This window comes from Rhineura floridana, chromosome 3 (assembly GCF_030035675.1).
Source record: "Rhineura floridana isolate rRhiFlo1 chromosome 3, rRhiFlo1.hap2, whole genome shotgun sequence".
Lineage (NCBI taxonomy): Eukaryota > Metazoa > Chordata > Lepidosauria > Squamata > Rhineuridae > Rhineura > Rhineura floridana.
The window spans coordinates 191392660-191414669 of record NC_084482.1 but is presented as its reverse complement, the minus strand read 5'-3'; the positions used below and the strand labels follow the sequence as shown (position 1 = coordinate 191414669).

At 43.3% G+C, this 22010-nt stretch overlaps 2 protein-coding genes across 5 annotated transcripts in view; one reads left to right on the top strand and one right to left on the bottom strand.

Moving 5' to 3' along the window:
• Nucleotides 1–2611, bottom strand: part of LOC133378824 (zinc finger and SCAN domain-containing protein 2-like) — a 36579-nt gene extending 33968 nt beyond the window's left edge. The window contains exon 1 of the mRNA XM_061613440.1: nt 2292–2611. The gene's annotated coding sequence lies outside the window, so the exon portion shown is untranslated. The remainder of the gene's footprint in view (nt 1–2291) is intronic.
• Nucleotides 2470–22010, top strand: part of LOC133380876 (T-cell surface glycoprotein CD1b3-like) — a 31759-nt gene continuing 12218 nt past the window's right edge. The window contains exons 1-3 of one of the 4 annotated variants that reach the window (XM_061619040.1): nt 2479–2619; nt 3213–3266; nt 21686–21964. In XM_061619040.1, coding sequence (XP_061475024.1) covers nt 3218–3266; nt 21686–21964 — 328 coding nt within the window. In that variant the 5' untranslated portion in view covers nt 2479–2619; nt 3213–3217. Of the gene's footprint in view, nt 3267–21685; nt 21965–22010 lie in introns of all 4 variants that reach the window. The other 3 variants (XM_061619039.1, XM_061619037.1, XM_061619036.1) reach the window with 3 other exon arrangements.

Below are 22010 nucleotides of genomic sequence, written 5' to 3'. Positions count from 1 at the left end.
TATTAATTTTATTCATGTTTTTATTTCTGGAACAGCACCTTTCAAATGGACGTCTGCTTGGCTACTGCTCTGGCTAATTACTTTCCTGAAAGTTTTCTGATTGTCCACCCTTATTCTGCACTGTTGCACAACATCCCTTTTTGCAACAGGGGTAGAGAAAGAACCTTTCCTGGACTGTTTCACATTCATTTATTTAAAAGCATTTCTAAACTGCTTAATTTTTTTTTTAATCTCTAAAGTGGTGTATAATACAAAAACACTCAATATATGGCTGTGTCCTTGTTACCAAACATTCTTGTTCAGCCCTTCAGTGTGAGCTGGAATAAAAACAGTACCAAGCCATGAAACACTGAAGCATTGTGACCTACCAATCCTAAAGAGGGAGCGAGAGTGAAGAACCAGTGAGGTGGGGTACTGGACATCACATAATTGATTTGAACTAACCAGCCAGTAATTTGGCTGCAGTCTAGAACAGGTTGTCCTACTGTTTCATTCATACAGATACATCATAAAGTCTTCTAGAGAGGACAGCATATCTTCCAGATACCTGTATGTGGCCAGATCATACTTACAGCTTCAACAACAAGAAGATATTTGAGGTCTGAAATTTGGGTTCAGCACTCAAGCAATTGCAGCATGCAAAGGCACTACCTATTCTTCCTCCTCAAAAAAAATCTGGTCAGAGGGGCCACATAGCTTGGCTTGCCATGCCTGCAATGGTCTTTCCAGACACTAAAAAACATCTAGGCAATGTTACCCTCTTTGCACTGAAGTGACACTAGCGCAGTTAGCAGCACTGTTTCTTATCCAGACATGTGGATACATGATTTTAAAAGTCGTCAGTCCCACTTTTCCTCAGATCATTGGCCCATCCAACCCAGCTTTGCCTAAACTGGTGCCCTCCAGATGTTTTGGACTACAACGCCCATCAGCCCCAGCCAGGCTGTCTATTCCAGCTTGCAGCAGCTCTCCAGGGTCCCACCCTTGCTACCTTAAATACCTTTATCGCAGGGGTAGAGAATGTAATGCTCTGCTGATGTTTTGGACTACAACTCCCATTACCCCTGACCATCAGCCATGCTGGCTGGGGCTGAAGGAAACTGTAGTCCAGCAACATCTGGAGGACTCCATGTTGGCTGTATTTGGAAATGACAGGGGTTCAAGTAGGGACCTTCTGCATGTAAAGCACATGGTCTACTTGTGAGCTATGAGCCTACCCCCTCATACCAAAAGTATATTGGACTGAGGATGGAGAGAGCGCTAGAAAGCAGAAGGGATTCTCTGCTTGCATCTTCCCTCACCTGCTTTTTAATTAAAGAGGTTAAAGGTGCGCACCCCAGTGGAATACTCAGCCTGCAAGTCCAACCTTTGGGTCCCCAGATGTTGCTGGACTACAGTTCCCATAATCCTGACCATTAACCATGCTGGCTGGTGCTGATGGGAGTTGTAGTCTAGCAACATCTGGGGACCCAAAGGTTAAATAAATATATTTATTTCGGTCCAAGACCAGCAAAGGACCCAAAGGTTGGGAAAGGCTGAAGTGAACAAAAGAATTCATGAAACAATGAGAAATCGCTTTAGATGAGATTGCAGCTTTCGTGGGGTACACCAGGGTTGCTTTTCTATTTTGACAGCTCTTGGCCAGATGACACATTAGGGGAGTGCTAGCAGTGAGCAATCTCCGGCTAAACTCCCAACTCCTAACAGTCCCAGTCTACATGGCCAATGCTCAGAGATATGGGCATTGGATCTGGAAGGGCACAGGGTCCTTACTCATGCCCTATCTACAGAGGAGGAAGAGGTGAAAAAGTTTTAACGGCTTTTAAAAAACGGTTTAGGTGTTGGGGTGGAGTGTGTCGTTCATAGTCTCTGATTCAGCAGGCATCCCACCACCTTAGGCAACCCCAATATTTGTGCTAGCCTGTGCGCGGCATAGGGACAGAGAGCCGCGGGGGAAATCTCAATTTTCCCAGCGAGTGTAGCTTCCTGGTATGTGTGTGTGTGTGGGGGGGGGAATGTGATGTCTTAGCAACAGGCACGCTGGGTTAGAACACCACAATTTTCGATTAACAACAAGGCAGGGCAGCTACCGTCTGAAAAGGCCCCTTGACTCTCGGTCCTGATTCTGCCCCACCCAGAAACAGCAAATGATAGCTTTGGCTCAGGACTTTGCACTCCTTTTCTGAGTTCCTGGCAGCAGACCCCTCTCTCCCCTACCCTGCTCAGACCCGTCTCAACCAATCAAGTTTTCGAAGGGATGGTAGTCAGGGATTATTTCTTCTATAACTCACCCAGGGTTCAGTCCAAAGCTGGAGAGAGAGAGAAAAAAAAAGAAAGGGAGCAGTCTTCACTTGGGTCCGACACACACAGGAAGCACAGCTCAAGGTTTCTTGCCAGGGCTCAACCACGTGGTGGTAATGGGGCGGGGGAGCAACTGCCGTTCAGCTGGCATTGTCTTGGTAGGAAACCCCACCCCTTCCATGCTAACACAGAGAGGGAGAGGAAAGAGAGAGTGGCGGCGTTTCCTTCGCTCGTAATACGGCCTCCTCTAGTGGCTGCAACTCATGGGTGAATGCAAAGGGCCTGGAAATTAGCTGTCATCATGCAGTCTCCCACGTGGTTGGCTCCTTTTATTATTCTTCCTAAGGAGACGAGGCTGGTCGCTTTCAGAAGGCACAACCTGCTGCGTCAGAGTTATGCCGTGTAGCAGCAGTAGCAGCACCGTCTGCAGCGGCTGCTACACCTGGACTATTCCATATCTCTGGCACGGCGCGGCCCACGTTGCAGGGGGCTTCACTCCATTCAGGAAGCGAGGCGTGTGGAATGATCCGCGTGCGAAACATGAGCCTTCTGGCTCACCGCAGTGTGTAAATAACTCAGCTAGGATTGGCTACGTTGTAAAACTGGCACTGGAGAAGGGCTGTAACTCACTGATAGTGCATTGGCTTTCATGCAGAAGATCCCAGGTTCAAGCCCCGGCATTAGCAGGTGGGGTGGGGAGAGAGACCTGGGCAGCCGCTGTCAGTTAATGTGTAAATGATACTGAGCTAGACGGGCTAATGGCGTGAGGCAGTACAGTATAAGGCAGGTTGCTATGTTCCCGAGAGAAAGAAAAGCAAAAGCAAGCTACTTTCACTTTGAACGTGCCCTAGCTGCCAGCATGAATGTGAGAACGCTATACGAGTGTCCCTTGATGATCATGCTTTTTCTAGGCTGGATGCTGCTGCTGTTCCCTTTTCTCTCCTCCCCGTGCAGTGCCAGATCTGGTAAGTGAACTACCTCTTTTAATGTGTTGCTGTTAATACTTATTGTTCGAACGATTATGTTAGTGTTTTGCCAGAAAAAAATTAGGGCTTGGCACATTTTGTGAGCCTTTAAATAAAATTCCAGAGGAGTAGCCCCGTTTGTCTGTGCTTCAGGGGAAATATCAGAGAGTCTTAAAGAATAACAGATTTATTATAGCATAAATTTCTTGGATTACAGTGGCAATATTCAAAAGGCAGTGGAGAAACGTGTTGACCTTTCAGGATGTGCTGTAAACAACCTTAAAATAGCCATCCTGGAACAAGGGAGTTTCGAAGGGACAGGGCAAGGTGAAAGTGCTGGTTTATAATACATCCAGTGTTTCAATGCTATCACTTGTGAATTTAACCAAGACAAAGGAATTTTTAGCACCTTATATGTGTTAATTGGTTTGCCAATGCTAGAATATCAGTGTCATCAAAAACTGTCTTGTGAATTTACCGCACTTAAGTGATTCTTATCTTTGGATGGTTCTATTCAGAGTAGACCCGCTAGAACAAATAGTTGAATGCCACCCACAGGAAATAATGCCCCTACAGGAAATATGGTTATCCTGAAAGGAAGTGCAGAAACAGAAACAGCCACTGAAATACTGCTGTCAGTTGGCAACTTGGTTATAGTTGAGTTTGAAACAGGGAAATTTGAAAAGAAAATTTGTTGGCCAGGTGATGCAATGTGATTAACTAAAAAAGGGACTTCTGTTACATTGCCTTCCCTGCAAATGATGATAAATGTTGGCGATAAAAAGAAACATAATTAGGGTGTTGCCACAGCCAAGTGTAAATTTTCTGCGGGCATTACAATTACCCACACGGACTTGATCCTGACCTTCAACTTGTGAATGCATAGCAAAGTGTCATATCATATGCACAGGGTCTTGCTTTGAAGGCATTTCTGTGAGTGTCTATCAGTGAATTGTGACCCGTTACATGGGTCATGTTAAGTTGACCGCAGGTCATTTGCTGGAAAACTTTTTTCTACAGTTTCTAATAAACATTACGATAAATTTGAGACTTGCACAAGAAACAATAGTTCTTCATGTGTATTACTGCTGATGAAATTTTTACATTTTTCATATTTATAGAGAACACAATTAGCCATGTTACAGATAAATTCTTGAGGTAGCATAACTGTTTTTAAAATTACAATGAAAAAGAAAGCATTTAAATTCCCTTTGGCATACTTCTTGATCATTTTTGTAGGGAAGATCAATCCACTTAACACGCAGATAGTTTAATGTTAATTGTTCACATAATTTTAGCTAAAATACAAAATATTATGTAGAGAAGCTTACAAGTGTTATGTTAGTCACTATAGAATTACCTTATTGCTTCCGTGTCCTCCTGGCCATTGCCCTCTGTTGGTAGATAGGGTTGTTTATGCTCTATTAAAAAAAAAAAACAACATTTTGTGCTTCTGAAGAAGATCTTCACTGGAACTCTTTGGTGTTTTAAAAGGGCAATTCGCTATTTTATAAGGTGCTGTACCATTCTGAGGCATTATCTCTTTTTTCTTTTTGTATTTGGTGCTGCCTCTTTTTTCCTTTGCTTTATTGACTACTCACTAGTGATCTCATATGAATGACTGATGATGACAATCCAAGGAGCTCCAGGTGATGTACATTGTTCTCCCCCTCATCACTATATCCTGACAAGAACTCTGTGAAATAGATTAGGCTGAAAGAGGGTGATTAGCCAAATGGTCACCTTCACGGTCTCCTAGCTCCTAGTCCACCACTACTCTACATTGTCTGGCTGCCATTTCCTCCCATGATTGCTTGTGAAGTAAACACTTCTGGAGCAGGGCATAATTATGGCTTATGTCCTTCTGGACAGAATTAGTTGACTAGACTATTTAGTTATTTATTTATTATACTTGTATACCGCCCCATAGCCGAAGCTCTCTGGGCGGTTTACAGTAACTAAAAACATATACAATTTAAAAATACATCTTTTAAAAAACAATTTAAAACACAATTTAAAAATTTTAAACAATATAAAACACATGCTAAAATGCCTGGGAGAAGAGGAAAGTCTTGACCTGGCGCCGAAAAGATAACAGTGTTGGCGCCAGGTGCACCTCGTCAGGAAGATCATTCCATAATTTGGGGGCCACCGCTGAGAAGGCCCTCTCCTTTGTTGCCATCCTCCGAGCTTCCCTTGGAGTAGGCACCCGGAGGAGGGCCTTTGATCTTGACCGTAGTGTACGGGTGGGTTCGTATCGGGAGAGGCGTTCCATCAGGTATTGTGGTCCCAAGCCGTGTAAGGCTTTATAGGTCAAAACCAGCACCTTGAATTGAGCTCGGAAACATAAAGGCAGCCAGTGTAAACGGGCCAGAATCGGTTTTATATGTTCGGACCGTCCGGTCCCTGTTACCAATCTGGCTGCTGCATTTTGCACAAGCTGCAGTTTCCGAACCGTCTTCAAAGGCAGCCCCACATAGAGTGCATTGCAGTAATCTAATTTAGAGGTTACCAGAGCATGGACAACTGAAGCCAGGTTATCCCTGTCCAGATAGGGACGTAGTTGGGCCACCAACCAAAGTTGGTAGAAGGCACTCTGTGCCACCGAGGCTACCTGAGCCTCAAGTGACAGAGATGATTCTAGGAGAACCCCCAAGCTACGAACCTGCTCCTTCAGGGGGAGTGCAACCCCATCTGGGACAGCTTGGACATCCACCATCGGGTCAGAAGAACCACCCACTAGCAGCATCTCGGACTTGTCTGGATTGAGACTGAGTTTATTAGCCCTCATCCAGTCCATTGTCGCAGCCAGGCACCGGTTCAGCACATTGACAGCCTCACCTGAAGAAGATGAAAAGGAGAATTAGAGCTGCGTGTCATCAGCATACTGATGGCAATGCACTCCAAAGCTCCGGATGACCGCACCCAACGGTTTCATATAGATGTTGAACAGCATGGGGGATAGAACTGACCCCTGCAGAACCCCATACTGGAGAGTCCGGGGTGCCAAGTAATGTTCCCCAAGCACCACTTTCTGGAGGCGACCTGCCAAGTAGGAGCGGAACCACTGCAATGCAGTACCTCCCACTCCCAACTCAGCCTGTCTCTCGAGAAGGATACCATGGTCGATGGTATCGAAAGCCGCTGAGAGATCAAGGAGAATCAACAGAGTCACATACCCCCTGTCTCTCTCCTGACAAAGGTCATCATACAGGGCAACCAAGGCTGTTTCTGTGCCAGAACCAGGCCTGAAACCCGACTGAAATGGATCCAGATAATCGATCTCATCCAAGAGTGTCTGGAGCTGGCCCACAACCACTCGTTCAAGGACCTTGCCCAGGAATGGAACATTTGCTACTGGCCTACAGTTATTAAGATTTTCTGGGTCCAGACTAGCTGTTACAAAAGGAATTTCTGAAGGGGTACATGTGTTGGTCTGCAGAAAATAACAACAAAGAGTTTTATCTAACAATATCCTGCCCACAGGCTGGTGCCAAGCATGACTAAGCCCTTGGGCACCAGCCTGCCTTGGACCTGCGGTGCACATAAATGACACCCCATCCTGATGCAAGCAGCACAGGGCTTAAATAGTCCCACCCACCCCACCTACCTCTTGCATTAGTGATGCCCCCACTGCTATCTTTAACGTGTGTGTGTGTACCTGGGAGCTCCCACTCCATAATCTGCAGCAGCATTGGGTCACATGACCTGACACTGCCATGGATCATGGAGTGAGAGCGCCACCCCTAGGAACAGCCCCTCAAGGGCTCCTCTGGGCCACAGGGGCCTTCATCCAGGGCCCAACCTGGCCACCCACTGGAACCAGGTTTGCCTGCCCATAGTAAACACATTGAAATTAATTATTGTAAGTTAGTCATGTCCATTAACTTTCATGGGTCTACTCGTAGTAAGACTAGCATTGGATACAACCCAAAAAGTTACGTAGATCTTGAAGCCTTGAAAGGTTTATACAGCATAGGTTTTCATGGATCAAAGTCCGTATCATTAGATGCAAAATGTATAATCCTAAATTGGGAGGTATAGATATGTATGATGTGTGTGAGTAATCATTTTGTCTTTACACTGTTAGCACTGTCTTCTTGCATTTTATTTTCCTTTGGCCTCACTCCTCTCCATTCCCTCCCTGCCTCTGATACCATATGGGTATGTATGCCTGCCAATTTAGGATTTCATTCCATGCACACTTCCCAGGAGGATCGCTCCGCCTGTGCTTGCCTCTAGACGAGCTCTCGTCTTAGAGGAAGCTTTTTCAGTTTTAAAACCAGTCAGAAGGTTTTTTTTGACTGGGAAATTTTTCTCCCAGGCAAGGGAGAAACTTAGAGATTACCCACAGAAGTTCCGTGGTGTTTGTTGGTCTGGAATTCATTGGAATTGCCTATGAAGGAAGGTAGCCAACAGCGTCGGACGGAGCCAGGGATTACAAACAGGCTCTAACTGATTAAGCGAGACATTTTTTTTTCTTCAAAGAAAAACGGAAATTAACAGGCAAGCATCCTCCTGTCTATTATCATCATTTTGTTATCGTTACTGCAAAAGAGATTTGTCAAAGAGTCAGCAACAAAGAAGCCCTGGGTGAGTTATAACTTTCTCTTTTACATACGGAATTAAGGAGGAAGAAAATCGAAATAGCCTATCTTTGTTTTTTATTGCAAAAAGCTGGCATGGAATTGAGCATTTTAAAGATATTAACGGATGAGAGGCATCTGATTTGAAGAGAAAATTTGATTTATCTGATATTTGAGTATTATATGTCTGGGACTATTTTTTCTGGTCTACTTTTTTTTTTGGCGAATCTGCTTATTCCTTATGCCACTAATCATTTGGACGCTGTGAACTAAATTTGTTTTGGACATATAAGAGATAAGGCAGTTCGTGCTGTCTAGAGGGTGATGTCATCTGGCTTGGAAGATTAACTCATTTGTGACTGGAAAAAGAAATAAACTGTTCTTTGCTTGAGAATAGTGACTATATTGGAATTGAAAGGGTTTTGTTCTTTTGGTTTTAAGAATGACAATCAAGAAGGAGGCTGAGACCCTGGAGGTTCAGGAAGGGGTTCTCTCTCTAAATATATTTCAGAAAATAATGAATGAGATTAAGCTAATGAAACAAGAGCTGGGACAGAACAGACAAGAGATGAAAATTGGATTTGGCAAAATGAGACAGGAGCTGAAAGAAATACAGGATTCTATAACTGGACAAGAAAAAGAAGACGAAAGAAAGATCAAAGGGAAGGTTCAAGCCCTGGAGATTGGAATAGATTTATCAAATATGGACCTGGAAAAAGATTTGGATTTTATGGTTGTGATGGATCCTAAAGACAAATATTACTGTTTGGAATTCAGCGCTGCCCCTGAAGGAATTGGTGAAGAGATTAGAGATAAAGATATCAACGACTCGAAAAAATTCCTGGATTGGAAGGATTTGATGGAACTTGAAATAGAGAAAGTTTATAGAATAAATTCCAGATATGTGACAATGGAAAAACTCTCAAGAGATGTGTTAGTGCATTCTGTAAAAAAGAGGAACAGAGATACAACTTTACAACAACATTTCAGTAATACATTCAGAATTGATGGCAAGAAAATATCTGTGATGAAAGAAATCCCTATCAGACTCTTATTATATGACTATGGCAGCAAGACCAAGATTATTGGGTGTGCAAAGATGGAAGATGGAAGATGGAATCAATACTGATAATGGGAGAATGGGAGAAGAGCTATTGAAATTACTGGACTTAGTAGACCTGAAGAGATGAATTAATTGACATGTTTATTTGGAGAAAAATTGATGGATATATATCTCAAGGATTAGAAACTTCTCTTTGACTTTTTGTGGAAAGAATAAAATGATGTTAATGAGATTTGATACCAATTAAGATAACCACTGGAGGAAGGTGTTTGTATAATTTTATTAAGAGACAGGTTTGTTATATATTATAGACATAGCTAATCTACGACAAATCGGAAGTCAATAGTTTTTATTGTAATAGTTATTAATTTGTTTTGTTTGTTTTGTTTTTGAAAATTTGAATAAAAATTAATGATAAAAAAAAGGATTTCATTCCATGCATCTGAGGGTCCCAGAGTATGGTCTGAAGGCACATGAGGCCACTGCCGTGCTAAAGCCAAACTGGTCTGGAACTGGTCAGTGCCTGGATGGATGACTGCCTGGAAACCACACATAGAGCACCTTGAGTTCAATGATGAAAGAAGTGGGATATAAATTGCAAGTAAATAAATTTGATAAAGTTGGTTCACAAAACTTTTATGTCATAACAAAACTGTTAGTCTTTTGAAGGTTCCACAAGACTCTTTGATGTTTTAAAAGCAGCATTCTCAATGCCAGGTGAAGCTGACAACTCTTTAAGTGTACCTTGCAGCTGTCCATTTAACAACAGTTTCATGTGGTTAGTTAGCAGGTGTTAGTGTTTTACTTCATGCTGAGAAAAGCATCACTTGCTGATATTTATAGATAATAGACATTTTGGTATCATCTACTTCCGTTAAATGGACATGAGCAGGCTGGGTTGTCTTTCCTACCCCATCCCTGGCTGGTTGGCAACTCTAACTTTGGCAAAGGGACATGGCATAACTACTGCTATTGCTTCTTGGTACGTTGAGAAAACAAAGAGGTGTAGATGGGGCTCCATCCCCATTCATGCCGTGGTGCCAAACTGCACTAAAGCAAACCTGTTTTTGTGGTTAATGTGGCAGTAAATGACAAGTGACTTAAAGAGCAGTTGTGAGAGTTCATGGGTTTGCATGCATGCTCACATATATAAGCACCCACATCCTGAAAGCTGCCTTAGGTTTTCTGATACTTGCAAGTTTGTGAGTAGTTGCAAACAAACAACAAAGCCCCAGAAATTTCTGCTCTCTGGACTTGGTTCAAGCCCTGGCTGGCACATAAAAAGTCAAAATAATGGCTGAGCTTGCTGTGAACATTATTTTTTGTTGGCATTTCTGTGTTGGCCATGTAACAAAGTCCTCTAGGCAATTTGCCACTTAGTAAAAGTACAAAATACTTTACTCCAGACCAGACAGAAAATTTTCAGGCTGGATTCGATCATGATTTCAGATGAATTATTCCCCTTAGTGCGAAAGGTAGAAGTCGGTACAATATGTGTAACAGATCGTACCCAGGTAAACACGGAGCTGGGGGACAGCTCCATATACCGATCCCGCCCACCATGGAATGTGAACCCAACTCTGTTCTCCTCAGTGCAGGGACAAAATTCAGAAAGAACTGGAGAATTATTTCAAGGAAGACTCAGCAGAAGAAAGTTGGAGAGTAGAGTAGATGGGAGACTATGAAGGCTGTAATGAGGGGTCTATTCATAAATGAATGGGGATTTCTGTAATGCACACACACAAAGCGGAGAGTGAGATTAGAAAAAGATATACAGGATTTGACAGAAAAAGAAAGTAACAGGTTCCCAGAGGATTAGGCAGGAGATGAAAAGGAAAAGAACAGAATTAAATTTAATGGACTTAGAAAAAACAATGACAAATCTCTTGTATGTAAAACAAAAACATTATGAATACGAGGGCAAAGGATCAAAATTTCTAGCCAGAAGGGTCAAAGAAAAGAGAAAGAATGTCGTACATTCACTTAGAGTAGGAGAGTCTAACTCTGTTACAAATGATCATACCAAAATGGGAGAACTGGCAAAATTTTATGAAAACCTGTTCAGCCAACAAAGAGTATATGATCAAAAAAGAGCAGATTGCCAAATGGACTCCCTAATGAAGTCCCTGTCAAACACAGACAGAGACGCGCTAGAGAAACCAATTGCAGAAGAAGAGGTGGAGGCAGTGATAAAAATTCTCAAGTCCAGCAAAGCTCCTGGCCCAGATGGATACCCTAATAATTTTTACAAACTATACAAAACCATTCTTATCCCTCATATGACTAGGCTATTCAACACCATTTTGTCAGGGGCATAGTTGCCCCCCACCTGGTCCTCCTCTTATACAGTACTATTGCTGAAACTAAAAATCCACCCCACCCAGATTCATATCATATCACCTAATCTCATTATTAAATCCTGATGATAAAATTTTTGCATCAGTTTTGGCAAATAGACTCAAACCAGTAGTCCCCAAATTGATCCATGAGGACCAAAATGGATTTATTCCAAATAGATGTATAGCAGACCCAGAACATCAGCTTTTTAGTGTGCTGAAGTTTTTGTAAATCTACTGGGTCCCCCTTAGCTATACTGGCACTGGATATATAAAGCTTTTGATAGTGTGAATTGGACATTTTTATTAAATTCCCTGAAGATATTCCACATATATTTGGCCTGAAATTCATATCAGCTATGCAGGCAATTTATACTCTTTCCACAACAAAAATAAAATTTAATATAATGCAATCAAAGACAATACAATTAAAAGCCAGTACAAAACAAGGTTCCCTTTATCCTCATTGCTGCTTACCCTAGTAGTAAAATTTCTAGCCAACAATCTTACAAGGAATGATAAAATACTAGGGATTAAAGTAGCTAAGGAGAAACAACTAATACGTCTCTATGCTGATATGTTACTCATGTTGTCCAACCCAATGGAAGTGACACCCTGAATACTGGAGGAATTAAGCGGCTTTGGAGAAGTAGCAGGCCTGAAAGTAAATTTTAGAAAATCAGATCTCTTATGCTATAAATTTACTTTCAGATCAGCCCAAATCCAGATATCACAGGAACTGGGAGTACCACTTGTTCAATCGCAGTTTAGATATCTAGGGGTGAACATTCGAAAAAACCCTAAAAAAGTATTCCAAGTCAACTGTGGCCCCATATGGAAATAAATTTGAGCTGATCTGAAAAGATGATCAAAAATGAATATGTCACTATCCAGCAGAATTGCGGTAATCAAAATGATAATACTCCCAAAATTCACCTACCTTTTTTATGTCCTTCCAACACAGGTTCAAAAAAAGAGCATTTCCTTTTGGCAATAAAAAATAGAGCAGTTCATTTTTCAATCAAAAAGACCAAGGATAGCAAACCGCAATAGATATAAAGAGACAAAGGAGGGCGGTTGGGAGGTCCCCAACTTCTCCCTATATTATGATGCCTTTCAAATACACCACCTCCTGTCATATATGAAAACTAAAACAGCTAAACATTGGGTCCACATTTGTTGTTGTTATGTGCCTTCAAGTTGATTACTACTTATGGTGACTCTATGAGTCAGCGACCCCCAATAGCATCTGTTATAAACCACCCTGTTCAGATCTTGTAAGTTCAGGTCTGTGGCCTCCTTTATGGAATCAATCCATCTCTTGTTTGGTCTTCCTCTTTTTCTACTCCCTTCTGTTCTTCCCAGCGTTATTGTCTTTTCTAGTGAATCATGTCGTCCAACACCACTCTCCTCCAACACCACTCTCCTCCAACACCACATTTCAACTGAGTTGATTTTTCTCTTATCCATTTTTTTCACTGTCCAACTCTCACATCCATACGTAGAGATCAGGAATATCATGGTTCGAATGGTGTTCAGTGATACATCATTGCATTTGAGGACCTTTTCTAGTTCTCTCATAGCTGCCCTCCCCAGTCCTAGCCTTTTTTCTGATTTCTTGACTATTGTCTCTATTTTGGTTAATGACTGTGACAAGGTATTGATAATCCTTGACAAGTTCAATGTTCTCATTGTCAATTTACATAAATCTTCTGTTGTCATTTCTTTAGTCTTCCTGATGTTCAGCTGTAGTCCTTCTTTTGTGCTTTCCTCTTTAATTTTCATCAGCATTCATTTAATCATTACTGGTTTCTGCTAGTAGTATGGTATCATCTGCATTTCTTAAATTATTGATATTTTCCCTTCCAATTTTCACACCTCCTTCATCTTGGTCCAATCCCGCTTTCCGTATGATATGTTCTGCATACAGATTAAACAAATAGGGTGATAAATACACCCCTGTCTCACACCTTTTCTGATTGGGAACCAGTGTCACATAGATTGGTCCACATAGAAATTGGGTCCACATAGAAATATTTATTGGAACAACATAATCCCAAGGATATCCCATATATTAAAGGAGAAATCAAGAAAGGAGTCAAAAATGCAGATTCAACAATGGCACCAATCTTTAAGATGTGGCGCTTTAGAAAACAGCACTTTATGCCCGGCATTTCCCCCATTATTCCTATCTGCTATCACCCAGAATTTTACAAAAAAGATAGGAAAGTAGATGATGAAATTCTTATAACCAACAGCCTATTTAGGTTAAAGGATTGTTTTGTAAATGGAGCACCACTTCCCAGAGACACCTGGATAACCAAACTTAAAGAACCGGGCTTATCATGGCTCTCCTGGAACCAATTGACCTCCTTCATCCAAAAACAGATGATTCTGAACCAGGGGAGGAGATGGTTGACAACTGGGGAGTCCTTAATCATTAACCTTGGAAGCTGAGAAGATGGAATGGTCTCCAAAATTTATAAATGTTTAATTGAAAGGGTCATGGGATCAAATTTAATATTAAAACATTTATGGGATAAAGATCTAAAATGCCAAATAGAAGATGAAGAATGGCAAAATATGTGGGGGAAATTTCCATACAAATCTCTCTCAACAACACACAGAGACACAGCATTGAAAATAATACAAAAATGGTACCTAACTCCTGTATACATAGCACGAGGTTTAAAAAATAATTCTTATGTCTGCTGGTGAGGATGCGATATACAGGGCTCACATGTACACATACAAAGGCTGACAAAACAGACAATACTTCTTACCCAGGAACTGACCTTATTAAACATCTTTACAAATCACAACTTGCAATATAAAAAGCTAATTGGGTTTATGTTAGCTGTTGCCAGAACTGTGACAGACAGACAGACACAGTCAATTTTAAAGTGGCAATGAAAGCTATAGGAGCTTCTAGAAAAACTATCACATAAAATGAAACTGGCAGTTATCGAAACTGAGAAGTGTGGCTGCAATTGTTGCTGTTCCGAAGCTACTGCCTGTGAAGGTGAACCAAACCATGTATGTTTTCTCTCTGTCAGTTATTGCTCAATGGAATTGGGTTGGCTGTCAACGTGAGTTTATAGCAACCCAAAGGGTAGACACTCTTGCTCATTTCTCAGACCTGTTTCTGAAATGAAGGGTTAAATCTGTAAAGAAGTTTGGAGCAGCCACGTTAAAAGGTAGAGGCAGGGCATTCCAGGCAGGGGTTTGCCAACCGTACTTGGATATGGATATCTTTGCAGAGGATCCTAAGTCAAGCTTTACCAACAGCACAATCCAAACCAAATCTACTCAGAAGTAAGTCCTATTAAGTTCTATGGGGCTTAGTGTGTTTAGAATTGCAGCCTTCAGGGGCATCCATCTTTACTCTTTGAGTACTCCCGTCTAACACCTCCATGACACTAGGCTCCTTTCTTCCTACAGTGGCCTTCTGGTAACTGGGCACTTAAACCCTTCTTGCCAGAAGCATGTAGGCTAGATTAAATGCTCCCTCCCCTGCTCCATCTTTTAGCTAAGATTTCTTAATTTCCAATCAGAGAAATTTTTTTTTAATTGTATGCTCCAAACTGTGGTTGATGCTTAATGTATCATGCTTAATGACATCACTCAGCCCAACCCCTGTGACATCACTAGGGCCCGCCCCTGAAATCTCAGGGTTTGGGATGCTTCTGACCTGGCAACCCTAATTGGACAGGTTCCCGCGCTGTTCAAAACACTGTGGCTGACTTGACAGGTGGAATTCCACCAAATTGCACCTGCAAAGAAAAGCAAGAGATTAAGGTTACTCTCTAGAGGAAATGGTGGCGGGGAGGGAGAAAGGTGTGAGGGTTTGGGAGGGAGGGGAAAGGAGGGAATTGATTATGTATATTTTCTTCAGTTTTCTCTTGATACGAAAAGTTAAAAAATATTTTTTTTAAAAAAAAAGTACAAAATACACTAAAAACAGCTAGAAATAATACCAAACAACTGAAAAGACAAAAATGAGCATTAACACAGTGTAAAACTGGCAGGGGCAAGAACTTGGTGCAAGAGTTTTTTAAAGCAGCAGAATGCCTGTTGAATTAAAAGGCCTGGGAGAACAAAAAGGTATTCACATGGCACCATGTGAGGCTCTCTCTCTAGTGAGGGCATTCCATAAACTGAACCAGAGAGGCCCTCTCCCTCACTTTATTGATGAGGAAGCCTGAAGAAGGACCTCCAGTGAAGATATTAAGGACCAGGCATGTAGATGTGGAAGATACAAAGTGTGTGTTTAAAGCCCTAAACAGCTTAGGCCCCAAATATCTGAAATAATAATAATAAACTTTATTTCTACCCCGCCCTTTTTCCAATAGGACTCAGAGCGGCTTACAGCTAAAAGATAACACACCATTAAAACATAGAAATGTATACAACTAAAAATTGAATTAAACTATGAGAAAAATTAAAAACTATAAAACGTACGTTTAAGAACAGCAGATAATTTAAAATAATAAGATCATAATGTAGTCACCCATCCTATGACACTTAATCCTGGCCGTTCTCTATCCCAAATGCCCGTTGAAATAAAACAGTCTTTACTTGTCACCGGAAAGACGGCAAGGAGGGAGCTAATCGCACCTCACTCGGGTGGGAGTTCCATAGCCTAGGGGCGGCCACCGAAAAGGCCCTATCTCGTGTCCGTGTCATATGTACTTGCGAAGGTGTGGGGAGCACAAGAAGGGCCTCACCTGAAGATCTCAAATCCCGGGCAGATTCATGTAGGGAGATACAATCTGCCAAATAGCCTGGACCTGAGCCGTATAGGGCTTTGTAGGTCAAAACCAGCACTTTGAATTGTGACCGGAAACAAATTGGCAGCCAGTGGAGCTGTTGTAACAGGGGAGTTGTATGGTCCCTGTAACCAGCCCCGGTTAGCACTCTGGCTGCAGCCCTTTGTACCAATTTAAGTTTCCGAACAGTCTTCAAAGGCAGCCCCACGTAGACTGCGTTACAGTAGTCTAAGCGGGATGTAACCAAGGCATGCATCACCCTAGTCAGATCAGGCAGGTCCAGGAATGGGCGCAGCTGGTGCACCAGTTTTAATTGGGCAAATGCGCTCCTGGACACGGCAGTAATCTGGGCCTCCAAATTCAAAGCTGAGTCCAGTAGTACACCTAAACTGCGAACCTGAGACTTCAGGGGGAGCGTGACCCCATCCAGCACAGTTGAATCCCTGTTCCCTGATCTGCCCTCCGACTGACCAGGAGTACCTCTGTTTTATCAGGATTTAATCTCAACTTGTTTGCCCTCATCCAGTCCATTACTGATGTCAGGCACTGGTTTAGGACCTGTACGGCTTCCTTGGCTCCAGGTGGAAAAGAGAAACAGAGTTGAGTGTCATCGGCATACTGATGGCACTGAACCCCAAAACCCCAGACAACCTCTCCCAGCGGTTTCATGTAATATGAAATAACATTAAATAACATGGGGGACAAAACTGAATCCTGAGGGACCCCATGGGTCAATGGCCAAGGGGTCGAGCAGGAGTCCCCCAGTACCACCTTCTGGGTTCAGTCCTCCAAGAAGGACTGAAGCCACTGTAACACAGTGCCCCAAGTCCCATCTCAGCAAGGCAGCCCAGAAGGATACCATGATCGATGGTATCGAAAGCCTCTGAGAGGTCCAGTAGAACCAACAGGGACACACTCCCCCTGTCCAGTTCTCTGCATAGGTCATCCACCAAGGTGACCAAAGCCGTCTCTGTCCCATAGCCAGGTCTGAAACCAGATTGAAATGGATCCAGATAATCCGTATCATCCAAGAATCTCTGGAGTTGGGCGACCACCACACGCTCTATTATCTTGCCTAGAAATGGAATATTGGAGACTGGCCAATAGTTACCCAGTAAAGAGGGATCCAGGAAGGGCTTTTCCAGCAGTGGTCTTATAACTGCCTCCTTTAAGCATGATGGAATTCTGCCTTGTTGTAAAGAGGCATTAACCACTCCCCTGACCCAATCAACCAGTCCCCCTCTGGTACTTTTAATGAGCCAGGAAGGGCAAGGGTCCAGTGAACAAGTGGTGGCATGCGCCGCTCCAAGGATCTTGTCCACATCCTCGGGCAGAACAAGTTGAAAAGAAATTTGAAAGACTGCCTCCTTCCCTACAGACCCTTTTGGATTTTGAGATTGGCTGAAGGGGCCCTCTTGGTAGTTCTGCCACCCTCAGAAGTTCAGGGAAGGTGGTGGCGTAGGAGAGGGCATTCTCTGTGGCAGCCCCTAGGTTGTAGAATTCCTTCTTCACAGAGGAGCGTCTGGCATCTTCACTGTACAGCTTTCACCATATGCTGAAGATGCATCTCTTCACCCTGGCTTTTGACACCTGCGATGTATAGTTTTAGAACCCGCTCTAGCCAGTGTGGTGTAGTGGTTAAGGTGTTGGAGTAGGACCTGGGAGACCAGGGTTTGAATCCCCACACAGCCATGAAGCTCACTGGGTGACCTTGGGCCACTGCCTCTCAGCCTCAGAGGGTAGCAATGGTAAACCCCCTCTGAATACTGCTTCCCATGAAAACCCTCTTCATAGGGTCGCCATAAGTCAAAATTGACTTGAAGGCAGTCCATTTCCATTTTCTAGTTGTGATTGTAATTCGTTTTAAACTGTTTTTAATAATGCATTTTATATTGTTGTGACCCACCCTGGGACCTGCTGGTGAAAGGCGGGTAATTTTTTTTAAGCTATCTTTCAAGTAACCTGGTCTTAAGCAGAGGCTGGGAGTAAGCCCCATAGAACCGTGGGACTTACTTTTGAGTATATGTACATACATAGGATTGTGGTGCTAGAAGTTAATCTGCAAAAAAAGATTTAACGTTTGCACCAAAGGCTACCAGGAGAAAGAAACAATAACTGTTTCCCTTGCTTTGAAAGTATTAAAGACAAAAACAGATATGGGAGAGAAGGTTGTGGGGGCAAAGTAGCAGATGAGGAAGAGCCCCACTCCACCTCCACTTGCTCCCTCTCCCCTCGGAATTGTTGGCCCACATGGCCACTTTACAGGTGTTGGGGGCAATTGAGAAGACATGGGTGCTGCCATAATATGTCATGATTCAGCTCTTGGGTGTCTGGGATGGGGGAAGAGAGAAATTTCAAAGCAACAATAGAGTAATACTAAGAGCAACTAAAGTTCCATAAAATAGCAAACAAGCTTTTGACTTCCTCAGAACTCTTCCTTGGGCTGGCACTTCTACAAGCTCACAAAAAAAGATGCAGAAGAGAAAGATGCTTTGTATCCATGGAAGAATGAATGAATATGGAATTCAGGAGGTGTTCTGCAGAAAGTTGCTTCCATGGTCATTCTTTCATTGGAATGCTCATCCACTTGCTATTTCCAGGGAATCCACTTGATGACTGATACCAGTGTTATCATGCTCAGTTCAAAATGTCTTCCTATATGCAGGTCCTGCCTGTTGTATTGCTTCCTGTTCATTGTGGCTATATATGCTATATAGTCTCCCTTAATTGCTCCAATCTAAGATTCTGTTCCCACGAGGTGGAGGTAAGGGAAGTTATACTGCTTTTTCTCTCACCCTGTCCCTTTTTTAAATAGCAATATAGTGCTATTTTGCTATTAAATTAAATGAGAAAGAAATGCAGTCGTTAAACAAAACCTCGCCCCTCCTAGGGAAATGGAAACTATTATTGGAGCAATTAGAGGAGGCTATTCAAGAGGTGATTATGAGGCTATTCATTAATAGCACAGCTATGAACAATTAAGGATAAATAAAATGGACAGGAACTACAAACAGGAAACTTTTAATTAACATTGGAAAGGGTCTTTATTGAATAAGGTTTACTTGTAGTAAATATTATAGAAGGATCTTATTTATTATTTGTTTATTTATTTATTTAATTTGTATCCCGCCCTTCCTCCCAGCAGGAGCCCAGGGCGGCAAACAAAGCACTAAAAAACTTTAAAACATCTTAAAATACATTAAAATAAAACAGCATTAAAACATTTTTTTAAAAACAACCTTAAAAAGGGTTAAAAACATTATTAAAAATATATTAAACAATTCTGACACAGATGCAGACTGGGATAGCTCTCAACTTAAAAGGCTTGTTGAAAGAGGAAAGTCTTCAAAAGGTGCTGAAAAGATAGCAGAGATGGCGCCTGCATAATATTCAAAGGGAGGGAATTCCACAGGGTAGGTGCCGCCACACTAAAGGTTCGTTTCCTATATTGTGCAGAACGAACCTCCTGATAAGATGGTATCTGCAGGAGGCCCTCACCTGCAGACTGCAGTGATCGACTGGGCATATAAGGGGTAAGATCTTTCAGGTATCCTGGTCCTGAGCTGCATTTTGCACCAGCTGCAGCTTCTGGACCAACTTCAAGGGCATCCCCACATAGAGCGCATTACAGTAATCCAGCCTAGAGGTTACCAGTGCGTAGACAACAGTGGTCTATCCCAGTCCAGGCTATCCTGGTCCAGAAACGGCCGCACCTGTCTCACCAGCCAAAGCTGGATCTTGACAAAGGGGAAGACTATTACTAGACAAAACAGCATTATATAAAGTGCCATATGGAATCTCCATTTTAATATAGCATTCAGCTCTTTACAGAACAGCGATGCCTTAGCAGTGTTAAAGGGTTCTAGAGTGGAAGCAACCTTAATTAGGTTGGCTGAAATAGAATTTAATTAGTTGAACAGAATCCCACCAATCTTTTGTCTAACCTAAAATATTTTTTGCAGAGACCGGTTAAAAAATATTGGATTAATTTTGCAATTTCTTTGTTTTATGTAGACTGCAGTGAGGGTTAAGTGAATGCATCTAGTCAGTTGTTGATTGTTCTAATGTATTGAATTGTTATCTGTAACAGTGTTATCAGTTGTCTTGGAAACGGTTTCTGGCTTGAAAGGTAAGGTATAAATATATTAAACAGTGATTGGTAGCAGCAGTAGAGACTAGTGGCTGTGATGTCAGTGGGGCAGGGAATCCCATATGTCACCAGGGGAGACACAAGGATGCTCAATCCCATGCACAGCTTCATAGATGGAGATGGTTTGAGCCCATCTCAGTTTTTAGTCTGAATTTTCAAGAAGCTTTCAGCACCTTGGACAGCTCCTTGAAAGTTCGGACTAAAACCCGGAGCTGATTTCCTGCTCCACTGACATTGGAGCCACCAGTCTCCAGTGGGTAGAAGAGACTTTTAGGGCTGCCAACTCCAGTAGTGGCTGCTGTGGTGGGTCAGAGCTGCAGAACCACCTTCCCAATACCAGCATTGCTGAAGTTGATCTGGATGGGTCAGGGCAGCAATGATGTTGGAGCTGAATGGATGCACCAGCAGGAGATGTGGATTGGCTCTACCTGTCAGGCCCAGGATGTGACTCAGGAACCAGACCAACGATTGTAGTTAATTCGTGTTTTATTAGGGTAATGTCCAAACAAAGACTGCGTTTTCTCATGAATCAATACAGGGATACAGGTCCTGCGGCATTGGGAGAAAGTTGACAGAGCAAGGGACTTCTTCCCGCCTGTTCTTTAAGAAGGGGCCAAACGGGCACGCAATCTTTCGCTCCTCCTTAACTGCCCCTCAGGTACTGCCCGCCTTCCCCCCCCCTTCTCTCCTGTCTTTTCAGCTGTCTGCGTGTGCGCGGTGAGGGGGGAAGCATCACCCCCTCCTCTTCTGAAGTTTCCGATTCCAGGATGGGGGATAGGGGAGGGGCTGATGGTAAACTGCCTCCCCGCTTTTCGGCTGTGAGCAGCCCTCCCTCTTCCCCCTCTTGCTCTGAGCCTGAAAGAGGGGGAGGCGTGAGAATGTCCAGGGAGGGCTCAGGCTCCCCGTTGCTAAGCGACCTTATCACTGGCAGTTCCTCTGTTTCGTCTTCGCTCCAAAGGGGGGAAGTTCCTCCCCCTTCCCTCTGCCATCCATCCGAATACTCTTCTCCCAACTCTCCGGGATCCAGCTCCCCGGGATTGGGACCCCAGCTCTGCCTTCCGACACTACCAGTGCATCCACACAGCTCTGTCCAGGTCACCTGCAGTGATGCCAATGTTGGGAGGGTGGCACTCGCAGCTCTGTCCTCCAGTACCTCACCAGTCCTGCCTGCCCCTCACACCTATTGCTGGAGGTGGCGGTCTCGCTGTGCCTAATGGTAGGGCTGACCCTGATGGCAAACCAACCCTGCTTTTTTGTTGGTGGGCCTTTCTGCTAATTCTGCTGAGTGTGTTTCCTGGCCATCTGCTCCAAAGTCCACTCTTAATGGTCCCACTGATTACCTGCAGAAATTCCCTTTCCTACATAACAATTAAAGGCAGAGGAGCACTGTCCTCCTGTGCATCCAACCACCCCCTGATTTCATTCTTGCATGCCAAGCTGCTGTGAAGGGCGTAGGAGCAGGACCTTAACATTTCCCCACCTCTTATGTCTGTCTCTCCCTCCCTGCACCCCCAGCCTCCCTTCCTCTCCCAGAAGGACCCCACGCCCTCCGTCTGCTACAGACTGTAACATTCCACAATACCAATGACACTGATATTGAGTTAAATGGTTTTCTGGGAGATGTGGAGGTGGGCGCATTGGACACTCATGCCTGGAAGGTCAAGTTCCTCCAGCCTTGGACCAAAAGTGGCCTCGCTCCTCAAGACTGGGACCTTCTGCTGAAGATCATCAAAGGTTACTTTGTCGGCTTCCGAAAAACTATCAACTATATTGCTCTGGCTACAAAGGCCAGCTGTAAGTATGGGGGGTCGCCACTGGTTTAATTCTTCTAGAAGTGCTG